This window comes from Microtus oregoni, unplaced genomic scaffold (assembly GCF_018167655.1).
Source record: "Microtus oregoni isolate MIOR12 unplaced genomic scaffold, Mior012 000017F_ref0000208, whole genome shotgun sequence".
NCBI lineage: Eukaryota > Metazoa > Chordata > Mammalia > Rodentia > Cricetidae > Microtus > Microtus oregoni.
The window spans coordinates 28237147-28256554 of NW_024543076.1; the positions used below are offsets into that span (position 1 = coordinate 28237147).

The 19408-nt window shown below is 40.6% G+C and overlaps 1 protein-coding gene across 1 annotated transcript in view; it reads right to left on the reverse strand.

Moving 5' to 3' along the window:
• Cpa6 (carboxypeptidase A6) overlaps positions 1-19408 on the reverse strand; it is a 313792-nt gene that overhangs the window by 97361 nt on the left and 197023 nt on the right. Inside the window, exon 6 of the mRNA XM_041667809.1 lies at positions 19249-19353. Within this exon, the coding sequence (XP_041523743.1) occupies positions 19249-19353 (105 nt within the window). The remainder of the gene's footprint in view (positions 1-19248; positions 19354-19408) is intronic.

Sequence of the window (19408 nt, forward strand, 5' to 3'; positions counted from 1 at the left end):
GAGATTCCATGTGGCTGCAAAAGGGAGAGGGGTGAGTTCGGATCAACAAGGATAGTAGTAAAAATAGGCTTATGAGACTTGGTCCATGACAACCTATACTGACATTTGGTTTGTATATTGAGGTCTCACTTTATGGATGGGCCAGTGGGAAAAGGAGGGCTGGCTGGTGCTGGATTGGTCACCATGGAGACAATAAATGTGGAAAGAAATAGGTAGCAGAGCTCAACAGGAATCTGAACCCCTGGCTGTTTTCCATGTAGCAGCCCACAGCCCATTAAGTTCTTGCTGGAAAACAGAAAGCAGATGCCCTAACCAAGGTATGGGCCATTTCCCTTCAGGTACCCTTGGAAGCTGCTCACTGGGCCCATATAAAGTCTGGTCATAGGGGAGCCAGCATAGGTTGGAAAATGGCTAAGGGTGCTGGCATTCCTGTGAAGTATTCTGATATTTCACATTCTATTTAAAAATATGAATCCTGTTTCCAATACAGGGCTTGAAAAATGGATGCCCTCATGGGATATGCACATAAATCAACCCGTTCCATGCGAGACTGGCAGACAGACTTCATAGGGCCTATGTCTGTCTTTGAGGGGTACAAATATGCTCTCTTTACCCATGTGGACACGGATGCAGACCTCTTACAAGCATTTTCTTGCAAGTGAGCAAACAGGTAAAGCCACCCTGAGGAGTCTCAGTTGACCAAGCATTACGTATGGGTGCCATGGAGAATCGGTAGTGACAAGGACAGATGCTTCACTAACACTGGTGGACAGAGCTGGGCTAAAGACAAACAGGTGAAATGGTATTTGTAACTACCTTACTGGGCCTGGGTCAGTCAAAAGGAAAAATGGGTTGTTAAAATAGTGAAAAGGTTTAAATCCAAGAGGTACCCCATGTGGGTGGAAAAGGACACTCTGTGAAGTGATAAGGTTATTAAATGAGAATCCCACTGCCGGGGTAGACTCCTTCCCTATGAACTGTTGGTCAGGGAAGTCCCCAAGGCCTGACAAATCATAAAGTGCTACTGCTACTTCTGTGGATTATATGCCCAAACTAAATAGTAAAATCCTATTTTTGAAGACACCATACACTTTGACTGCAGAACATGGAGAAGTTAAATTGGGAAATGAACCGGAAACTTCCCCCCTGCTGGCTGGCTTTTATAGTGCCAGAAAGGGCCATGCAGGCTGCTGGTGGAGAATTGTCACCAACATTCCTGCTTGGCTATGGTCCCTGTGTGCAGAAATACCAACATGCTAGGCAGGATGTGCCTGATTGTGCATTAGTGGCTCAGCACCCATGGGTAAGACCCATAGCTTTCCGATATGATTTCAGTTTTACTCCATAAGACAGAGTTCATGTCTGGTTCTATAAGCGGGGGAAAAAAATCCTATAACTGGGGAGGCCATAGGACCCAATGTGGAAGCAATTTTTATTGGTTTACTAGATGGACTTGTAGCTGTCAAACTGTCTTCTAAACATTTGTGTTTCTGTACATAGACCTCCGTTGCTGTCAGCCTTAATTCATCAGCACTGGTGAAGCTCCTGAGAATGAGTGGCAGTTGCTGTGGCAACAGTGGCCTAATTCTTAGCCATGTGCGGACATCCACATAGACTTAGGGAGTATTGTAGAAGAGAGGACCCATAGAATGTAAGAGCAGAAGAAAGGGGAGGAGTGTTGTGTAACAGTGTGGTAGTTTAAATGTAATTGGCCCCCATAATTTCTTAGGGAGTGGTACTATTAGGAGGTGTGGCTTTGTTCGAGTGAGTATGGCCTTGTTGGAGGAAGTGTGTCACAATGGGGGCGGGCTTTGAGGTTTCCTATGCTCAGGATACTGCCCAGTGTCTTAGTCCACTTCCTGTTGCCTGCAAGATGTCAGACTCTCAGCTACTCCAGCACCACGTCTGCCTGCACGATGTCATGCTCTCCATCATGATGATAACGGACTGAACCTCTGAAACTATAAGCGAGCCACCCCAAATAAATTGTTCATTATCAGAGCTTCCGTGGTCATGGTTTCTTGACACAGCAATGAAAACCCTAACTAAGATAAGCAATTTTCTTTAAAATTGAAACAGTCCATCCTTCAAGGAAGTTCCTTAAGGTAGAAGGTAAATCACTTGAAATAGCTTCAGGACGTCCCTGAACCTGACCAGATTTATTAGGCCTCCCTTCCAAGAGTCTACAGTAAAACTGAGAGTCATTCTCAGATAAGCCAAGCTGCAAAGAAGACTCTTCCGGTCATTGAGGGATACAAATATGTCGTATGGACACTGCCGCAGGTAGAAGCTGCAAAGAGGACCAGACCAGCTGCCCGGAAGAAGCACAAACAAGCTGGGCTTCCTGGAAGAGGTTTAGATCAACAGAATCACTTGGAAAGGATGTTCTCCATTCTTTTGAGTAGCCTGGAGGCTGTGCAGTGTGTTCCCTGTTTCTAGCCTTTGCAAGATGTCTCCTATGTTGGGATAGGCTTTGATGATGCAGATGTTTTTGAGTCTGTTCCTATAAGTAAGCAACCCTGATAAAACTCATTGGTTCATCAAATTGGATTTTGGTGGTATCCATACATTGGTCTGTTGTTCCCTATATGGGGTGAGTAGACGTGTGTGTGTGTGTGTGTGTGTGTGTGTGTGTGTAGCATCTTGAAAGGTCTTGTTGCACTACAACTTGTTAATTTTAACTTGGTTGGATTTGCTATCACCTACCAGGTATGTCTCTGGGTGTATCTGTGGGTGTTTCCAAAGAGGGTTATACAGGAGGGAAGACCTGGCCTGAATATAGCCAGCACTGTTCCATGGGCTAGGATTCCATACTGAATGAAAAGGAGGGAAGAACAGCCTACTCTTCACTGCTTTCAATTTCTTTTCTAGCTGTGGGAAGTTCCAGCTACCTACTCCCACTACTGTTAACTCTGTTGGCCTTTCTGGCCGTAACTGACCATCTTGAACCTAGAGTCAAATAAATCCTTGTTCTCTTAAATTGACTCCCTTTATTTGGTCAGATATTTTTTGTTACAGCCACAAGAAATGTAACTCATATGGTAATGATGTACACATCCATCCATTTGCCTACAAGGGACATACTTTCATTCTTTTTTGTGGTTGAATCATAATTAGTTTGGGGTAGATTTCTGAATTCTTTATTCCATCTGATTTATTCATGTGTTCTTATCAATCTCTTAAACATTACACACACACACACACACACACACACACACCACACATACACACACACACACAAATCAGGGTTTCTCTGTGTTGCTTTGGAGCCTGTCCTGGAACAAACTCTTGTAGACCAGGCTGTCCTCGAACTCACAGAGATCTGCCTGCCTCTGCCTCCCAAGTGCTGGGATTAAAGATGTGTGCCACCACTGCCTGGCCACTATTGATGTGATATACATATACATATACATACATATATATATATACATACATACACACATATATATATATGTGACTTGAAGTTGGTAGAATGATTTTTACATCTTCATTTCTTTCTCTTTTTCTAGACTCTCTTTGCTTAGAGATTCTAGAATAATTTTAGCTATAAATAGATCTTGCTATAATTTTAATAAGAATTCTGTTACATTTGATATCAACTTGGGAAGAACTGACATGTTTCCTGTTTTGAGTTTTCCAGTCAGTGAGCAGGACAAACCTCTTCTACTTAGATTTCTCTTTTTATTTTAATTTTAATGCTATTTTACCAGCAGTCTGTTGTCTTCAATGTATAGCTGCACACACTATGTTAGGGAAATATCCAACTCCTCTCTTTTGAATAACTGTTGTTTACATCACATGCATAATTCTCTATATGATCAAATTTGTTTCTTTTATCTTGTACAAACTTGAGATCATATGCTTATTATTACTATAAAATGTTTCTGTAGATTCCTTGGTATCTTGTATGTAGAAAATCACATCATTTGCAGGTAAAATACTTTTATTCTTTTCCAATTTACAGGCCTTTTGTTTATTTCTTGCCTGACTGTTCTGCTAGAATTTCGAATGCTGTGTTAATTAAGAGACAAAAGTGGACATTCTTGGCTTGTTCCTAATTTTAGGGAGGAGAAGGCATTTGGTTGATTACTGTTGGGTGTATGTAAAAGTTCTTCATAAACTTGAGGAAGTTCCCCTCTCTTTCTTCCTGCGAGTTTTTATCAGGAAGATGTGCTGAATTTTGTCAAATACTTTCTCTGCACCAGTTGATAAGGTCATGTGATTTTTCTTCCTTAGCAGTTGCTACGGTGAACTGTTATCAATTAATGTTTGAATATGGAACCAGGAGTGCATTCCTCAGATAAATTCCATGTGGCCTAGTGTATAATTCTTTTTATAGGTTGTTACGTTCTGCTTAACATTTTATGATAATATTTTACATGATAATATTTTAAAGATTTTTGTCCATATTTATGAGTGATGTTGAACAGTAACTTAGGTCTCTTATTTCTCCTAAGTCCTAGCTGCTCAGGCAACTTGGCTTCCTTTCTCTCCTCACAACGCGTGAGAGCTTTGTGGGTGCAGCAGACTGGCCTGTCAATTGAAATCAGGTGACTTCCTCTTTGGGTTACTTTTTATTTCATTATTTATCTATTTATTTTTGTGTGTGTGAGATAGTTTTCCTTCACCTATTTCAGGAGGCTGTCTTGGCTCTTACAGAGCTCAGTATGCACCCTGATTCTCTCGGCAAGAATTTTGCCCTTAGCATGCTTGTTTGCAACAATGCCCGCAGACTGTTGAGCGACACTTTAGGTTTTTATCACGGTAACCTGTTTTAGGATGTTCCTTACTGAACCGTACCCATTCCCATGCTAGCACTTCCGCCAACAGAGCACAAGAGTTTCTCTTCCTCACATTTTTACCTGCATTTGCTGTTGGATTTCTTGATGATGACGATTTTTTTTTTGAGGGATGAGTTGGTATCTTAAGAGTGATTTTAATTTGCATGTCCCTGATAACTAGGGTTGCTCAATACTTGCAAAAATATTCATTGGCCATTTGTGTTTCTTCTGTCTCAAACTATCTGTTCATTTCTCCAGCTCATTTATTGATTGAGAGTTTTGATTTTTAATTGTTGCAGTTCATTTTAAATTTGGATATTAGTCCTCTGTCTGAAGTCTAGCTGGGAAGGATGCTCTCCCACTTTGTGACTGCGTGTGTGTGTTTGTATGATAGTTTCTTTTGCTGTGACAAAACTTTTTAGTTTCCTGTTATTCCATCTGTTTATTCTCGGGGCTAGCTCCTGTGCTATTGGAGTTCTGGTCAGAAAGTTCTTGACTAAATCTCTGTTCAAGAGTGTATTCCCAATCCTTCTTCAAGCAGCTTCAGCATTTCAGGTTTTAAATGAAGGAGTTGATTTTGTACCGGAAGAAAGACAGGGATCCAATTTCAGTCTTCCGTAGATGATATCAGATTTTTCTAGCATCATTTGTTGAATAGGATTTTATTTTTAAAAATTATTGCATGTTTTCAATCCCTTTCCAAAGGTAGATGGCCATAACTTTGCCAGATTATTTACAGATACTTTATTATGTTTCATTGGCATACATATTTGATTTTATACCAATACCAGGATGTCTTTGTTACTGTCTCTCTGTAGTATAACTCAAGGTCGGTTATACCTCCAGCTATATTCTTTCTCCTTAGAATTGCTTTGGTTTTTACATGTGTTCATATAAATTCTTGTATTTTCTTCTTGTTCTGTGAGAAGACATTGGAATGGAATTGAATCTCTAGATTATTTTTGGTACCACTTCAGGCTATGCCTGAAAATCTGGGGCACTGATGGAATAAGGCTGGCAGACGCAGCAGGCTGATTGGCATAGAGTATGTGTCCAGGATCAAGCTTGGAGGCTGGAGACATTACAAGCTGGACTCTCCAGACTGAGCCCATGCCCTAGTTATACAAAACAGCTTAGGTCTGGGGGTTGGAGGGGGTGGAGGCAGGACTCCTCAGGCTGGGTGTATGGTCCAAGCTGGGCCTGGGGCTTGGATATGGCTTGGGTAGGCTAGGGCTAATGGACTCAGCAGGTTAGGCGGACACTCAGAATGTGTGCCCAAGGCTAAACTGGAGTTTGGAATAGTTTAGGTCAGGGTCACCAGACTTCTCTCTAGTTTGTTTATTTTTTAGTATGAGCACTTATAGCTACACACTGTACTCTTAGTGCTGTCTTGGCTGTTTCACAGGTTTTGGTTGGTTGTGTTCTTATTTGCATTTGATTCTAGGATTAAAAATACAACTTTTATCCATTCTATTTCTAAAGATTTTTTCCCCTAAAATATGATGTAATGTTTTGCCTGCATTCATGTCTGTGCACTTCATGTGTGCCTAATGTCCACAGAAGTCAGAGGAGGCCCTTGGATCCCTTGGAACTGGGGTTATGGGTAATTATGAGCCATTATGTGGGTGCTGGGAATTGAACCCAGGTCTTCTGCAAGGATAACAGATGCTCTTAACCATTAAAATATTCTCCTGTCCAGTTCTAGAAAATTTAAATTTCTTCTCTGAGTTCTTCAATGACCCACTATTCATTCAAAACTGCATTGCTCAGTTTCCTAGTAGTTTCTGTAATTTTTCTTGCTGTTGACGTCCACTTTTATTCTACTGTGATCTGCTAGAAACAAGGAATTTTATAAGTTTTCTTTTTATTTGTTAAAGATGGGTTTGTAACCTATGATGCCATCAATTGTGGAGAAGGTTCTACTGCTGTTGTGAAGGGCATGCATTGTAGCTGTGTGGGATATGCTGTTAGGTCCAGTTGATCTATGTATAATTTATCTCTGAAAGGTCTTGGCTTTAGTTTGGAAGAGCTGTCTAAATATGAGTGTGGAGTTGTGAATTTTTCCTACTGTGTCAGGATCTATGTGGCTTTTATGCCCTGTAGAGTTTATTACATGAAAATGGGGCTCCAAAATTTGGAGCATAAATGTTTGCAATTGTTATACCTTCTTGATAGATTATTCCTTTTATTTCATATAGTGACCTTATGTATCTCTTCTGATTAGTTCTTATTTTAAGTTGATTTTATTGGGTATAAGAACAACTATGACTGATTGTATAGCTTCTCTTTGCTTGGTAGTTTGACCTCTATCTTTTGATGTCTTTGGTTTTGAAGTGTATTTCTTGGAGACAGCAGATAGTTGTTCTTGTGTTTCAGTCCATTTGGTGAGTTTGAGCGTTTTTATTTTTTAAAGCAGTGACTTGAGGCCATGTACGTTTAATGTTATTTAAAGGTTTCCTATTTCCTAAGACTTTGTTAGGTGATGTTCTGATTTACTGAATTATTTGTGTTTTTTCGTGGAGTATATGTGTGCTTGCAGAGGATACTTTCTTCTTCCCTGTATAATATTCCTAAATGATTTTTTTTGCAGGGCTTGCTCAGTTATGCATTTCTTAATTTGTGTCTCTTTTGAAATATGCTGACCTTCTGGTCAGTTTGAAAGGCTGCTTTGCTGGTTATAACACTCTTGGCTCAATTTTGCTTCAGAGCTCGAAATATATTGTTCCATGCTTTTCTGTTTTTTAGTGTGCCTGTGAAAGACTTGAGCTTTTTCTGTTATTTGTGCCTTTGTGTGTGAGTTAGTGTTTTTATTTCCTCTGTAACACTTTTAGTATTGTTTCCTTGACATCTTGACTATTATATTTCATGGAAAGGTTCTCTAGCAAGGTCTGTTTGAAGTTTAAAAGCTTTTTGTGTTTGGATGCCTAGTTCTGTCTCCAGGTTTGGGAGTTTATCTGTTATAATTTTACTGAATAGTTTTTGTATTTCTTTAGACTTTATCTCCACTTCTTCCTCTATACCATGGATCAGGTCTAGCCTCCTTTACATGTCCTAGACTTTTTGGAAATATTGGTCATGTTTATTAACACAACATCTTAAATTCACAGTTCATTGCTAAAACAGTACTAAATGAAAAACTTAAAGTACTGAATTCATGCATATTGAAGAAGAAAAGTCTCCAAACAACAAGTTATTCTGTCAACCTATGTATAGTGAGCAAAATGGGGGCAATAAATAAATGCCAGAGTAAGCAGGAGAAAGGTAATAAAAATAGGAGCATAAATCAGAGTGATAGAATACAGAAAATTATAAGAAAAAAATCAACAAAATAAGAAAAGATGACAAAATCCTCGTGTGATGGTTAATCTCAGTTGTCACCTTGACAGAATCTAAAATCACCTGGGAGGGGCCTCTGGGCATGCCTGTGAGGGAATACCTAAGGGCAGCGAACTGAGGGCTGGCATTCATCTCCCTCAGCTTCCCGGCTGTGGCTACTCTCTGGCAGGCTGCCTCAGGATCCTGATGCCCTGCCTTCTCCACCATCACTCCCTGGAACGGTGACACCCCTTCCCCCCCCCCAATTCTTTTCTCTTCAATTACTTTTGTCTGAGTGTTTTATCATAGCAACAAATAAGTAACTAGACATCTAGCAAGACAGAGAAAGAAATCAAGGCAAATGACTAGGATGAGGAATGAAAAGGGACATTCTGTAGACACAACAGAAACCAAAGAATAATGAAACCTGAGAATGATGCCATACACATAAACTTGACAATGCAGAAAAATGGACAAATTAATTGCAGAACACAAGCTGCTACAACATACCTGCTATAAAATGGATTGTTTTGACTCTAATTGATTCATAGTTTACCGCAGTTTACCTCAGGACCAGGGCTCAGAGTCCAGTGGTCCTAGGAGTTAGTACAGGACTGAGGTGCTGGCTCCAGCAGTCTGAGTTCAGCTCTGGATCTGAGTTTATTTTCCAGAGTCCTCCTATGAGGTAGGGTTCTAACTCCAATGGCATCCAGAGCTCACTGCAGGATTGGGATTTTTACTCCATCTGCTTGTCATGGTGACCCCTGTGTGACCTGCCCATGATCCTGCTGCCACCTAGCCAGGACGGGAACACCTCAGCAAACTCAGCCAGGAATCAAGACCAAGCTTCTCTCCTGTCCACAGATGAACTGATGCAGACAGCCCTCTAAGTACACACAAAAGGGGCTGGAGAGATGGCTCAGCAATTAAGAGTACTGACTGTTCTTCCAGAGGACCCAGGTTCAATTCCCATCACCCACATGGCAGCTCACAACTGTCTGTAATTCCAGTTCCAGGGGAACCAACAACAATGGCAAAACACCAATGCACAGAAAGAAAGAAGAAAGGAAAGTTAAAATTGGTGAGAAGTCCATTCCAACAGGTGTGTAAAACATGACAAAGAAACATAAAGCATATGACACATGACCCATCCCAACATCCCTAGAATGGAAGCCAAAACCACAGAGATGACTAAAATAGCTAATACTTCAGAATTTTACTTTTTAAAATAATTAATATCCTTATAAATGATTCAAACAGATGTTTGTCCAAGTCTCAACAAGACAGTCTCCAAGTGACTGAAACAATGGTAAGTTTGAGGAGAAAAGTTCAAAATTGAGGAAAATGAAATTGTAACACCAGAAATTGAATCTAATGAAAATGAAAGAAATGGTCAACCAAATAAAAATAAACTTATCATAAAACATTATCAATTGAAAAGATAATTCAGAAAGATATATTACATGAAAAAGGACAAATTAGAGACAATAATATACATAGATATATAATAAGGGATTATATATAACTGAGATTAACCATCACACGAGGATTTTGTCATCTTTTCTTATTTTGTTGATTTTTCTCTTATAATTTTCTGTATTCTATCACTCTGATTTATGCTCCTATTTTTATTACCTTTCTCCTGCTTACTTTGGCATTTATTTATTGCTTCCATTTTGCTCACTATACATAGGTCATTGACAGAATAACTTGTTGTTTGGAGACGTTTCTTCTTCAATATGCGTGAATTCAGTACTTTCATTTTTCATTTAGTACTGTTTTAGCAATGCTCTGTGAATTTGAGATGTTGTGTTTTCATTTGCATCCTGTTTAATGTATGCTTTATTTTTTTCTCTTGAAATTCATTCCTTAATCTATGGATTATTTAGAACTGTTCTTAATTTTCAGAGTTTTTGAAATCTTCCTTTTGTTTATGATCAGTTTCTAGGTTGGTTTCTCTCTGGTGATATCAATCATTTTACGTTTGTTGCAGTCTGATTTTTTTTGACCTAGGTATTTTTCAGTACGCACACCATAGGTACTTTGAAGAATGCGCATTCTGGGGTTGCTGGGTGATTTACAATCATCTACTGCACTTTGTTTGATAGTCTTGAGCTCTTTTATATTCTTTCTGATTTTCCTTTCAGTTTTTCTCTATTACGTGGGCTATCTAAAATCCTAAATTGCTGATATCAAGTCATAATAAGTTGACTTCGTGAAGTGCTTTCTAGTTGTCAAACATTCCAGGTCTTTTGTTTGTTTTACATTATTCAATCCTTCTAGCAGCCCTGGATGTTACATAGTATTATTATCCACATGTTGGTTAACTTTAGAGAGGCTAAATGACTTAGTGCTAGGATTGAATAACTCATGTGCACCCAGAATCCTATGTAATCTTCTCTATCAGATCAGAGGTTGATTTAATTTCTCTTGTAGTCCACATTTGAGGAAGGATCAAGTGTCACAGTGGCACCTGTGCAGAAAGTCCCACTAAGGTGTGGTCGGTAGCCTCCACTGTGAGCCTCAGTGATGCTCACTTTGGACATTCACACCCTGTGTGATCTGTTTCTCTTGAGGATGCCTTTGACCTCGTCTCCCTCCTTCCAATGGACAGAGTTTGGCAAAGTAAAGGGAGGTCGCTTTTGAGACTTGATTCCTATGGGACTCACTTCTAATTTGCCCCCCCCTTTCTCTTCCCCTCTCTCCCACTTGTTCTGAGGGGAGCTAGGTCCATGTTTCAAGCTACCTTAGGGAGAGAGACTCATGAGGCAAGGAACTGATATTAGGGGTTGACAGCCAGCGAGAGATCTAAGGTCCCCAGTGGCTATGAATGAACTCAGAAGCACATCCTCTCCTTTAATACCTATGATTTCATGACTGAGTCCCCAAGTGAACTCTTGACTGCAGCTCGGTGAGGGATCCCACGTCAGAGACATCCAGCTGAGCCCATCCAGATTGCTGACCCACAGAAACGGAGACATCAGTGACTGTTGTTTTAAACTATTGAATTTTAGGGAAATGCATCTAAGAAAGGGAGACAATATTAGCAAGAAGCCAGGCTTTGGGAACCACTGGCAGATCGGGGTAAAATGTAAGAAAAGGGGACTTATTCAGCCTCCCAGATGTCTCTCTGGGAAGACATCACTTACGTGATTCTCCTGATCCAACACAATGGCACCACCATGCCTGTCACCAAGGATTTAACAAAAGGACGGAATTAGCGCAAAGGAGATGGTGTAGTAATGCAAGGTAGCTTCAACCTACTGAAATCTTGACAGTCCTGTATCCTCTATCCTTAAACCAGTATCCATGGGAATGGGGGCTTAAACGAAAGTGGGTTATTCAATAATTTGAAGAAGAAGTAACAAAAGTTAGTATTGCTTATTTTGTAATATCTATAAAATTAAGGATACTTTTGCAAGTTCTGTTATGGTAGAGAGAAATAGGTTTCAAATTTAGTGCATCTGGACACTTGTGAAATGTGAAATACATTCTGTAATGTATTCTGTAATGCCTATGAGAGCTCGCAAAGTCACAATCTCCACATAAAAGGGTGAAATAAGACCAAAGTGCATTTGAGGACCCTTTGTATCCGTAATGGCTTCCTATAAGTACAGGACTGGCAAACCTTCTTTTCTTTAGGCCCCTTCACTTTTGTTTCCAGTAGTGATCGACTTTCTCTCAAGATTTTCCCTATCCCCACAGAATAACAACCCCTATAAATCAAAATTTAAGAATGCTCCAGACAATGAAAGTCACTACATTCTGGGAATGCCAGCCCACCCAGTAAGGGAGCTCACTGGGCTCAAGATTCAAACAAAGCATTTGGAAATGAGAATCCTTATGAGTCATCAGCTGTCAAAGTCACCTTAAAAAGAAAAAGGACAGAGTTGCTGAGGAATCCCATCAGGACGGGTGAGTGTGTGCTACCCAGGGGCTGGCGGACTGTCCCCAAAGAGAGCACAAACCCCCTCCCCCAGCTCCTTCTGCAGGGCTGTCTTTCTTTCGCACGACCCAGCACCCCCAGCACCCCTCCCCAACCCTGCCCTGCTGTATGCTAGGACCAGTGCTCAACTACAGTCTTAAGCTCCTAATACTAAGGCGACCCACCCAGAGCGGTGAGTGCCTGCCAGCCAGGCAGGCCTCAGGGTCCCCTGTAAGGGAGTCGGGCACCTTCAGCTCCAGCACCAGGCTTCCTGCGCGCTCCTGGATACCACCCCCCCCCCCCTGCTCCATTCATCCTGTTGGCCCTGGATCATTGGGCTACCGGCGGCCCTGCTTAGTTGCTGAGGGATCCCATCAGGACGGTTGCAGAGGAATCCCATCTGGACGGGAACGGTCCCTGCTTCTACACTGAAGAGATATACCCTGAGAGTCAATCACAGCAAAGTCTGGACCAAGAGACCAGGCCTCTCCTGGCTCCATTTGAAGGAAGAGATGGGAAGGCGCCAATACAAGAATTCCTCCAACAATCTGAAAGGCAACATGACACCACCAGAAACCAGGGATCCTGAAATAAGAAGAATTGTACACCCTACTCCTGAAGAAATAGAAGAAATCGACTCAAAAGTGAACTATATGAAAATAATAGAGGACCTTAAACAGGAGGTGAAAAACTGCCATAAACAATTAGATATTACAAACAAAAAGGTAGAAGAAATGAATAAATCGCTCAAAGACACGCAAGAAAACCAAGAGAAACAAGAAAAAGCAATCAAACAGGTTAGGGAAGCGGTTCAAGACATGAAGAATGAAATGGAAGCAATGAAGAAAGCACAAACCGAGGGAAGAATGGAGATGGAAAATCTGGGTAAACGAACGGGAATGACAGAAACAAGTACTAACAACAGATTACAAGAGATAGAAGAGAGAATATCAGACACTGAAGATCCCATAGAAAAAATAAACACACTGATCAAAGAAAACAGCAAAACCAACAAATTCTCATCACAAAACATTCAGGAAATTTGGGACACAATAAAAAGACCAAACCTAAGAATAATTGGAGTAGAAGAAGGAGAAGAAGTGCAGCTCAACGGTACAGAAAATATACTTAATAAAATTATAGAAGAAAACTTTCCCAACCTGAAGAAAGAGGTACCTATGAAGGTTCAAGAAGCATACAGAACACCAAATAGGCTGGATCAAAAAAAAAAACATCCCCTCGCCATATAATAATCAAAACACAGAATACACAGAATAAAGAAAGAATATTAAGAGCCGCAAAGGAAAAAGGCCAAGTTACTTATAAAGGTAAACCTATCAGACTTACACCTGACTTCTCTATGGAAACCATGAAAGCCAGAAGGTCCTGGATAGATGTACTGCAAAAACTAAGAGATCATGGATGCAAGCCCAGACTACTATATCCAGCCAAGCTTTCGTTCACTATAAATGGAGAAAACAAAATTTTCCAGGATAAAAACAAATTCAAACAATACGTAGCCACAAATCCAGCCTTTCAGAAAATTATAGAAGGAAAATCACTAACCAAGGAGCCCAACAATGCCCACAATAACTCAGTCATCTAGAGACCTTTCACCAGCGCATCTCAAAGAAGGGAAACACACAAACCCTACTACTAAAAAAGTGACCGGAGTTAACAACCACTGGTCATTAATATCACTTAATGTCAATGGGCTCAACTCACCTATAAAAAGGCACAGGCTAAGGGATTGGATACGAAAACAGGATCCAACGTTCTGCTGTCTACAAGAAACACACCTCAACCACAAAGACAGGCACCTACTCAGAGTAAAGGGCTGGGAAAAGGCTTATCAAGCAAATGGTCCTAAGAAACAAGCAGGTGTGGCCATACTAATTTCTAACAAAGTTGACTTCAAACTTAAATCAATCAGAAGAGATGGAGAGGGACATTTTATACTCATAACAGGAACAATTCATCAGGATGAAGTCTCAATCCTGAATATCTATGCCCCAAATATAAAAGCGCCCATGTATGTAAAAGAAACATTACTAAAATTCAAGGCAGCCATCAAACCACACACACTAATAGTAGGAGACTTCAACACTCCTCTCTCACCAATGGACAGGTCAATCAAACAGAAACCTAACAGAGAAATTAGAGAATTAATGGAGGTAATGAAGCAAATGGACTTAACAGACATCTATAGATTATTCCACCCAAAGAGGAAAGAATATACCTTCTTCTCTGCAGCTCATGGAACCTTCTCGAAAATTGACCACATACTCGGTAACAAAGCTAACTTACACAGTTACAAAAAAATATTAGTAACCACCTGTGTCTTATCAGATCACCATGGATTAAAGTTAGAATTCAACAATAATGCTACCCCCAGAAAGCATACAAAGTCATGGAAACTGAACAGTCAACTATTGAACCATACCTGGATTAAGGAAGAAATAAAGAAATTAAAGTCTTCCTTGAATTCAATGAAAATAAAGAAACAACATACTCGAACTTATGGGACACTATGAAAGCAGTGCTAAGAGGAAAGTTCATTGCACTAAGTGCCCACTTAAAGAAAACAGAGAAAGCACATATTGAAGACTTAACAGCCCACCTGAAAGCTCTAGAAAAAAAAGAAGCAGACTCACCTAGGAGGAGTAGAAGATTGGAAATAATCAAACTGAGGGCTGAAATCAACAAAATAGAAACACAGAAAACAATCCAAAGAATCAATGAAACAAAAAGCTGGTTCCTGGAGAAAATCAACAAGATTGATAAACCCCTATCCAAACTAATCAAACGGCAGAGAGAGAATACGCAAATTAATAAGATCAGAAATGAAAAGGGGGACATAACCACAGACACAGAGGAAATTCAGAGAATCATCAGATCATATTACAAAAGCCTGTATAACACAAAACTGGAAAATGTAAAAGAAATGGACACTTTTTTTAGATAAATACCATATACCAAAGTTACACCAGGACCATGTGAACAATCTAAACAGACCTGTTGGTCGCGAAGAATTAGAAGCTGTTATCAAAAACCTCCCTACCAAAAAAAGCCCAGGACCAGATGGTTTCAATGCGGAATTCTACCAGAACTTCCAAGAAGAGCTAATACCCATACTCCTTAATGTATTCCACAATATAGAAACTGAAGGGTCATTACCTAATTCCTTTTATGAAGCTACAGTTACTCTGATACCAAAACCACACAAAGACTCAACCAGGAAAGAGAATTACAGGCCAATCTCACTCATGAACATCGACGCAAAAATCCTCAACAAAATACTGGCAAACCGAATCCAAGAACACATTAGGAAAATTATCCATTATGATCAAGTAGGCTTCATTCCTGAGATGCAGGGCTGGTTCAACATACGAAAATCTATCAATGTAATCCAGCATATAAATAAACTGAAAGAAAATAACCATATGATCATCTCATTAGATGCTGAAAAAGCATTCGACAAAATTCAACATCGATTTATGTTAAAAGTCTTGGAGAGATTAGGGATACAAGGGTCATACCTAAATATAATAAAAGCTATATACAGCAAGCCGACAGCTAACATCAAATTAAACGGAGAGAAACTCAAAGCCATCCCGCTTAACTCAGGAACATGACAAGGATGTCCACTCTCTCCATACCTCTTCAATATAGTACTTGAAGTTCTAGCAATAGCAATAAGACAACATAATGGGATCAAGGTGATTCGAATTGGAAAGGAAGAAGTTAAACTTTCGTTATTCGCAGATGATATGATAGTGTACTTAAGCGACCCCCAAAACTCCACCAAAGAACTTTTACAGCTGATAAACAGCTTTAGTAATGTGGCAGGATACAAGATCAACTCCAAAAAATCAGTCGCCCTCTTATACACAAAGGATAGGGAAGCAGAGAGGGAAATCAGAGAAGCTTCACCATTCACGATAGCCACAAACAGCATTAAATATCTTGGGGTAAATCTAACCAAGGAAGTGAAAGATCTATTTGACAAGAACTTTAAGGCATTGAAGAAAGAAATTGAAGAGGATACCAAAAAATGGATGGATCTACCTTGCTCTTGGATTGGGAGGATCAACATAGTAAAAATGGCAATTCTACCTAAGGCAATTTATAGATTCAATGCAATCCCCATCAAGATCCCATCAAAATTCTTCACAGATCTGGAGAGGACAATAATCAACTTTATATGGAAAAACAAAAAACCCAGGATAGCCAAAACAATCCTATACAATAAAGGATCTTCTGGAGGCATTACCATCCCTGACTTCAAACTCTATTACAGAGCTACAGTAATGAAAACAGTGTGGTACTGGCATAAAAACAGAGAAGTCGACCAATGGAATCGTATAGAAGACCCGGATTTTAACCCACAAACCTATGAACACCTCATTTTTGATAAAGGAGCTAAAAGTATACAATGGAAGAAAGAAAGCATCTTCAACAAATGGTGCTGGCACAACTGGATGTCAACCTGTAGAAGAATGAAAATAGAACCACATCTTTCACCGTGCACAAAACTCAAGTCCAAATGGATTAAAGACCTCAATATCAGCCCGAACACACTGAAAAGGATAGAAGAGAAAGTGGGAAATACCCTACAACAGATGGGCACAGGAGATCGCTTCCTATGTATAACCCCAGAAGCACAGACATTAAGAGCAACATTGAATAAATGGGACCTACTAAAACTGAGAAGCTTCTGCAAAGCAAAGGACACTGTCACTAAGACACAAAGACAACCTACTGACTGGGAGAAGATCTTCACCAACCCCGCAACAGACAAAGGTCTGATCTCCAAAATATATAGAGAACTCAAGAAACTAGACTTTAAAATGCTAATTAACCCAATTAAAAAATGGGGCACTGATCTGAACAGAGAATTCTCAACAGAAGAAGTTCAAATGGCCAAAAGACACTTAAGGTCATGCTCAACTTCCTTAGCAATCAGGGAAATGCAAATCAAAACAACTTTGAGATATCATCTTACACCTGTGAGAATGGCTAAAGTCAAAAACACCAACGATAACCTTTGCTGGAGAGGTTGTGGAGGAAGGGGTACCCTCATCCATTGCTGGTGGGAATGCAATCTTGTGCAACCACTATGGAAGTCAGTGTTTCGGTTTCTTAGGAAATTCGGGATCAACCTACCCCTGGACCCAGCAATACCACTCTTGGGAATATACCCAAGAAATGCCCTATCATATGACAAAAGCATTTGTTCAACTATGTTCATAGCAGTATTATTTGTAATAGCCAGAACCTGGAAACAACCTAGATGCCCTTCAATGGAAGAATGGATGAAGAAAGTATGGAATATCTACACATTAGAGTACTACTCAGCGGTAAAAAACAATGACTTCTCGAATTTTGCATGCAAATGGATGGAAATAGAAAACACTATCCTGAGTGAGGTATCCCAGTCCCAAAAAGATGAACATGGGATGTACTCACTCATAATTGGTTTCTAGCCATAAATAAGGGTCACGGAGTCTACAATAGGTGAATCTAAAGAAGCTAAGTAAGAAGGGGAACCCAAGGAAAAACATATAGTTATCCTCTTGGCTAAGGGAAGTAGACAAAATTGCCGGGGAGAAAATTGGGATCTTGGGGTGGGGTGGGTTGGGGGTAAGGGGAGATGGGGAGAGAAAAGTTAGAAGGGAAGGAGGTCGGGCCTTGGGAAAGCAGGAGGATTGGGATAAAGGAAGGTTGGACAGGGGAGCACGGAACCACAATTCTTAGTTAAGGGAACCACTTTAGGGTTGGCAAGAGACCTGACCCTAGAGGGGCTCCCAGGTGCCCAAGCTGAGGTCCCCAGTTAGTTCCTTGGGCAGTTGAGAATAGGGAACCTGAAATGACCCTATCCTTGAGCAATAATGACGAATATCTTGCATATCATCATAGAACCTTCATCTGGTGATGGATGGAGATAGAGACAGAGACCCACACTGGAGCACTGGACTGAGCTCCCAAAGTCCCAATGAGGAGCAGAAGGAGGGAGAACATGAGCAAAGAAGTCGGGACCACGAGGGATGCACCCACCCACTGAGACAGTGGAGCTGATCTATTGAGAGCTCACCAAGACCAGCTGGACTGTGACTGAAAAAGCATGGGATAAAACTGGACTCTCTGAACATGGCGAACTATGAGGGCTGATGAGACGCAAAGGATAATGGCACGGGGGTTTGATCCTACGTAATGTGATGGCTTTGTGGGAGCCCAGCCAGTTTGGATGTTCACCTTCCTAGATATGTACGGAGGTGGGAGGTCCTAGGTCTTACCACAGGGCAGAAAACCCTGACTGCTCTTTGGACTGGAGAGGGAGGGGGAAAGGAGTGGGGGGAGGGGGAGAAGGGTGAGAGGAGGGGCCGTAGGGGGCGAGGAGGGGGAGGGAAATGGGAGGCTGGGAGGAGGTGGAAATTTGTTTTTTTTTCCTCCTTTTCTCAATAAAAAAAAATATATATAAAAAAAAAGAAAAAGGACATTGAGAATGATCAGCCACAGACGCTAGAGATTTCTTGGTCTCCAAATGACAGGTTTAGAGCAGGAGGGAATGGTCAACCTTTTGTTCACCTCTTTGCTGTTTCAGCACAGGTGAGGCCATTTTGAAAGGGAAGAAAATGACAGAACTTTCCTAGCTGAATCTAACAGGACAGTTGCTCTAGACCACCGTAAGTTACATTTTCAGACTTTTACTATTCATTTGCTGCAATTGCTGGTTCCTAATTTGCCTCACATTCATAAAAGCTCTGAGCCCAGATGGTTTCATCTTTGCTTTTTGAGTTAGAGTATCAGGTAGCACAGGCTGGCCTTGAACATTCTACATAGCTGAGAATGGCCTTTGAGGATGACCTTAAACCTGTGGTCCTCCTGCTTCAACCTCCCAAATGCTAGCATTTTACATGTGCAACACCATGCCCAATCTATGTGGTACTCAGAATCAAATCCAGGATCTGATGCATGCTAGGTACAAACAGACATCAGCTGAGTTCATCCCTAGCACCTTTCTAACCCAGCTTTTTAAACTGAGACAAGCAACTGAATGTAAGTTGATCCAAGGCTGTGGAGGGCTGCATAAACAATGAAAGCACCCCCAAAGAACCAAGGTATTATTGTTATTCCATCAGGTATTGCTGTTCTTCAATCCCCACTTTATTCCTTGAGCAGAATAAAAACCCATGGGACTCCTGACTAATAAAAGGTCTCACTCACTTCTCTTGCGAACCACTGACAAAAGGCAGGACCAATCCATTCTCTTGCATGAATGCCACAGTCTATCCAGACAGCTCTTTTGTAGGCTCGTGATTTTCTGCCCAGCTGAAAACAAGAGGATTCATAGTTACCAACTCAGGTTTTTATTTTTGGATCTACT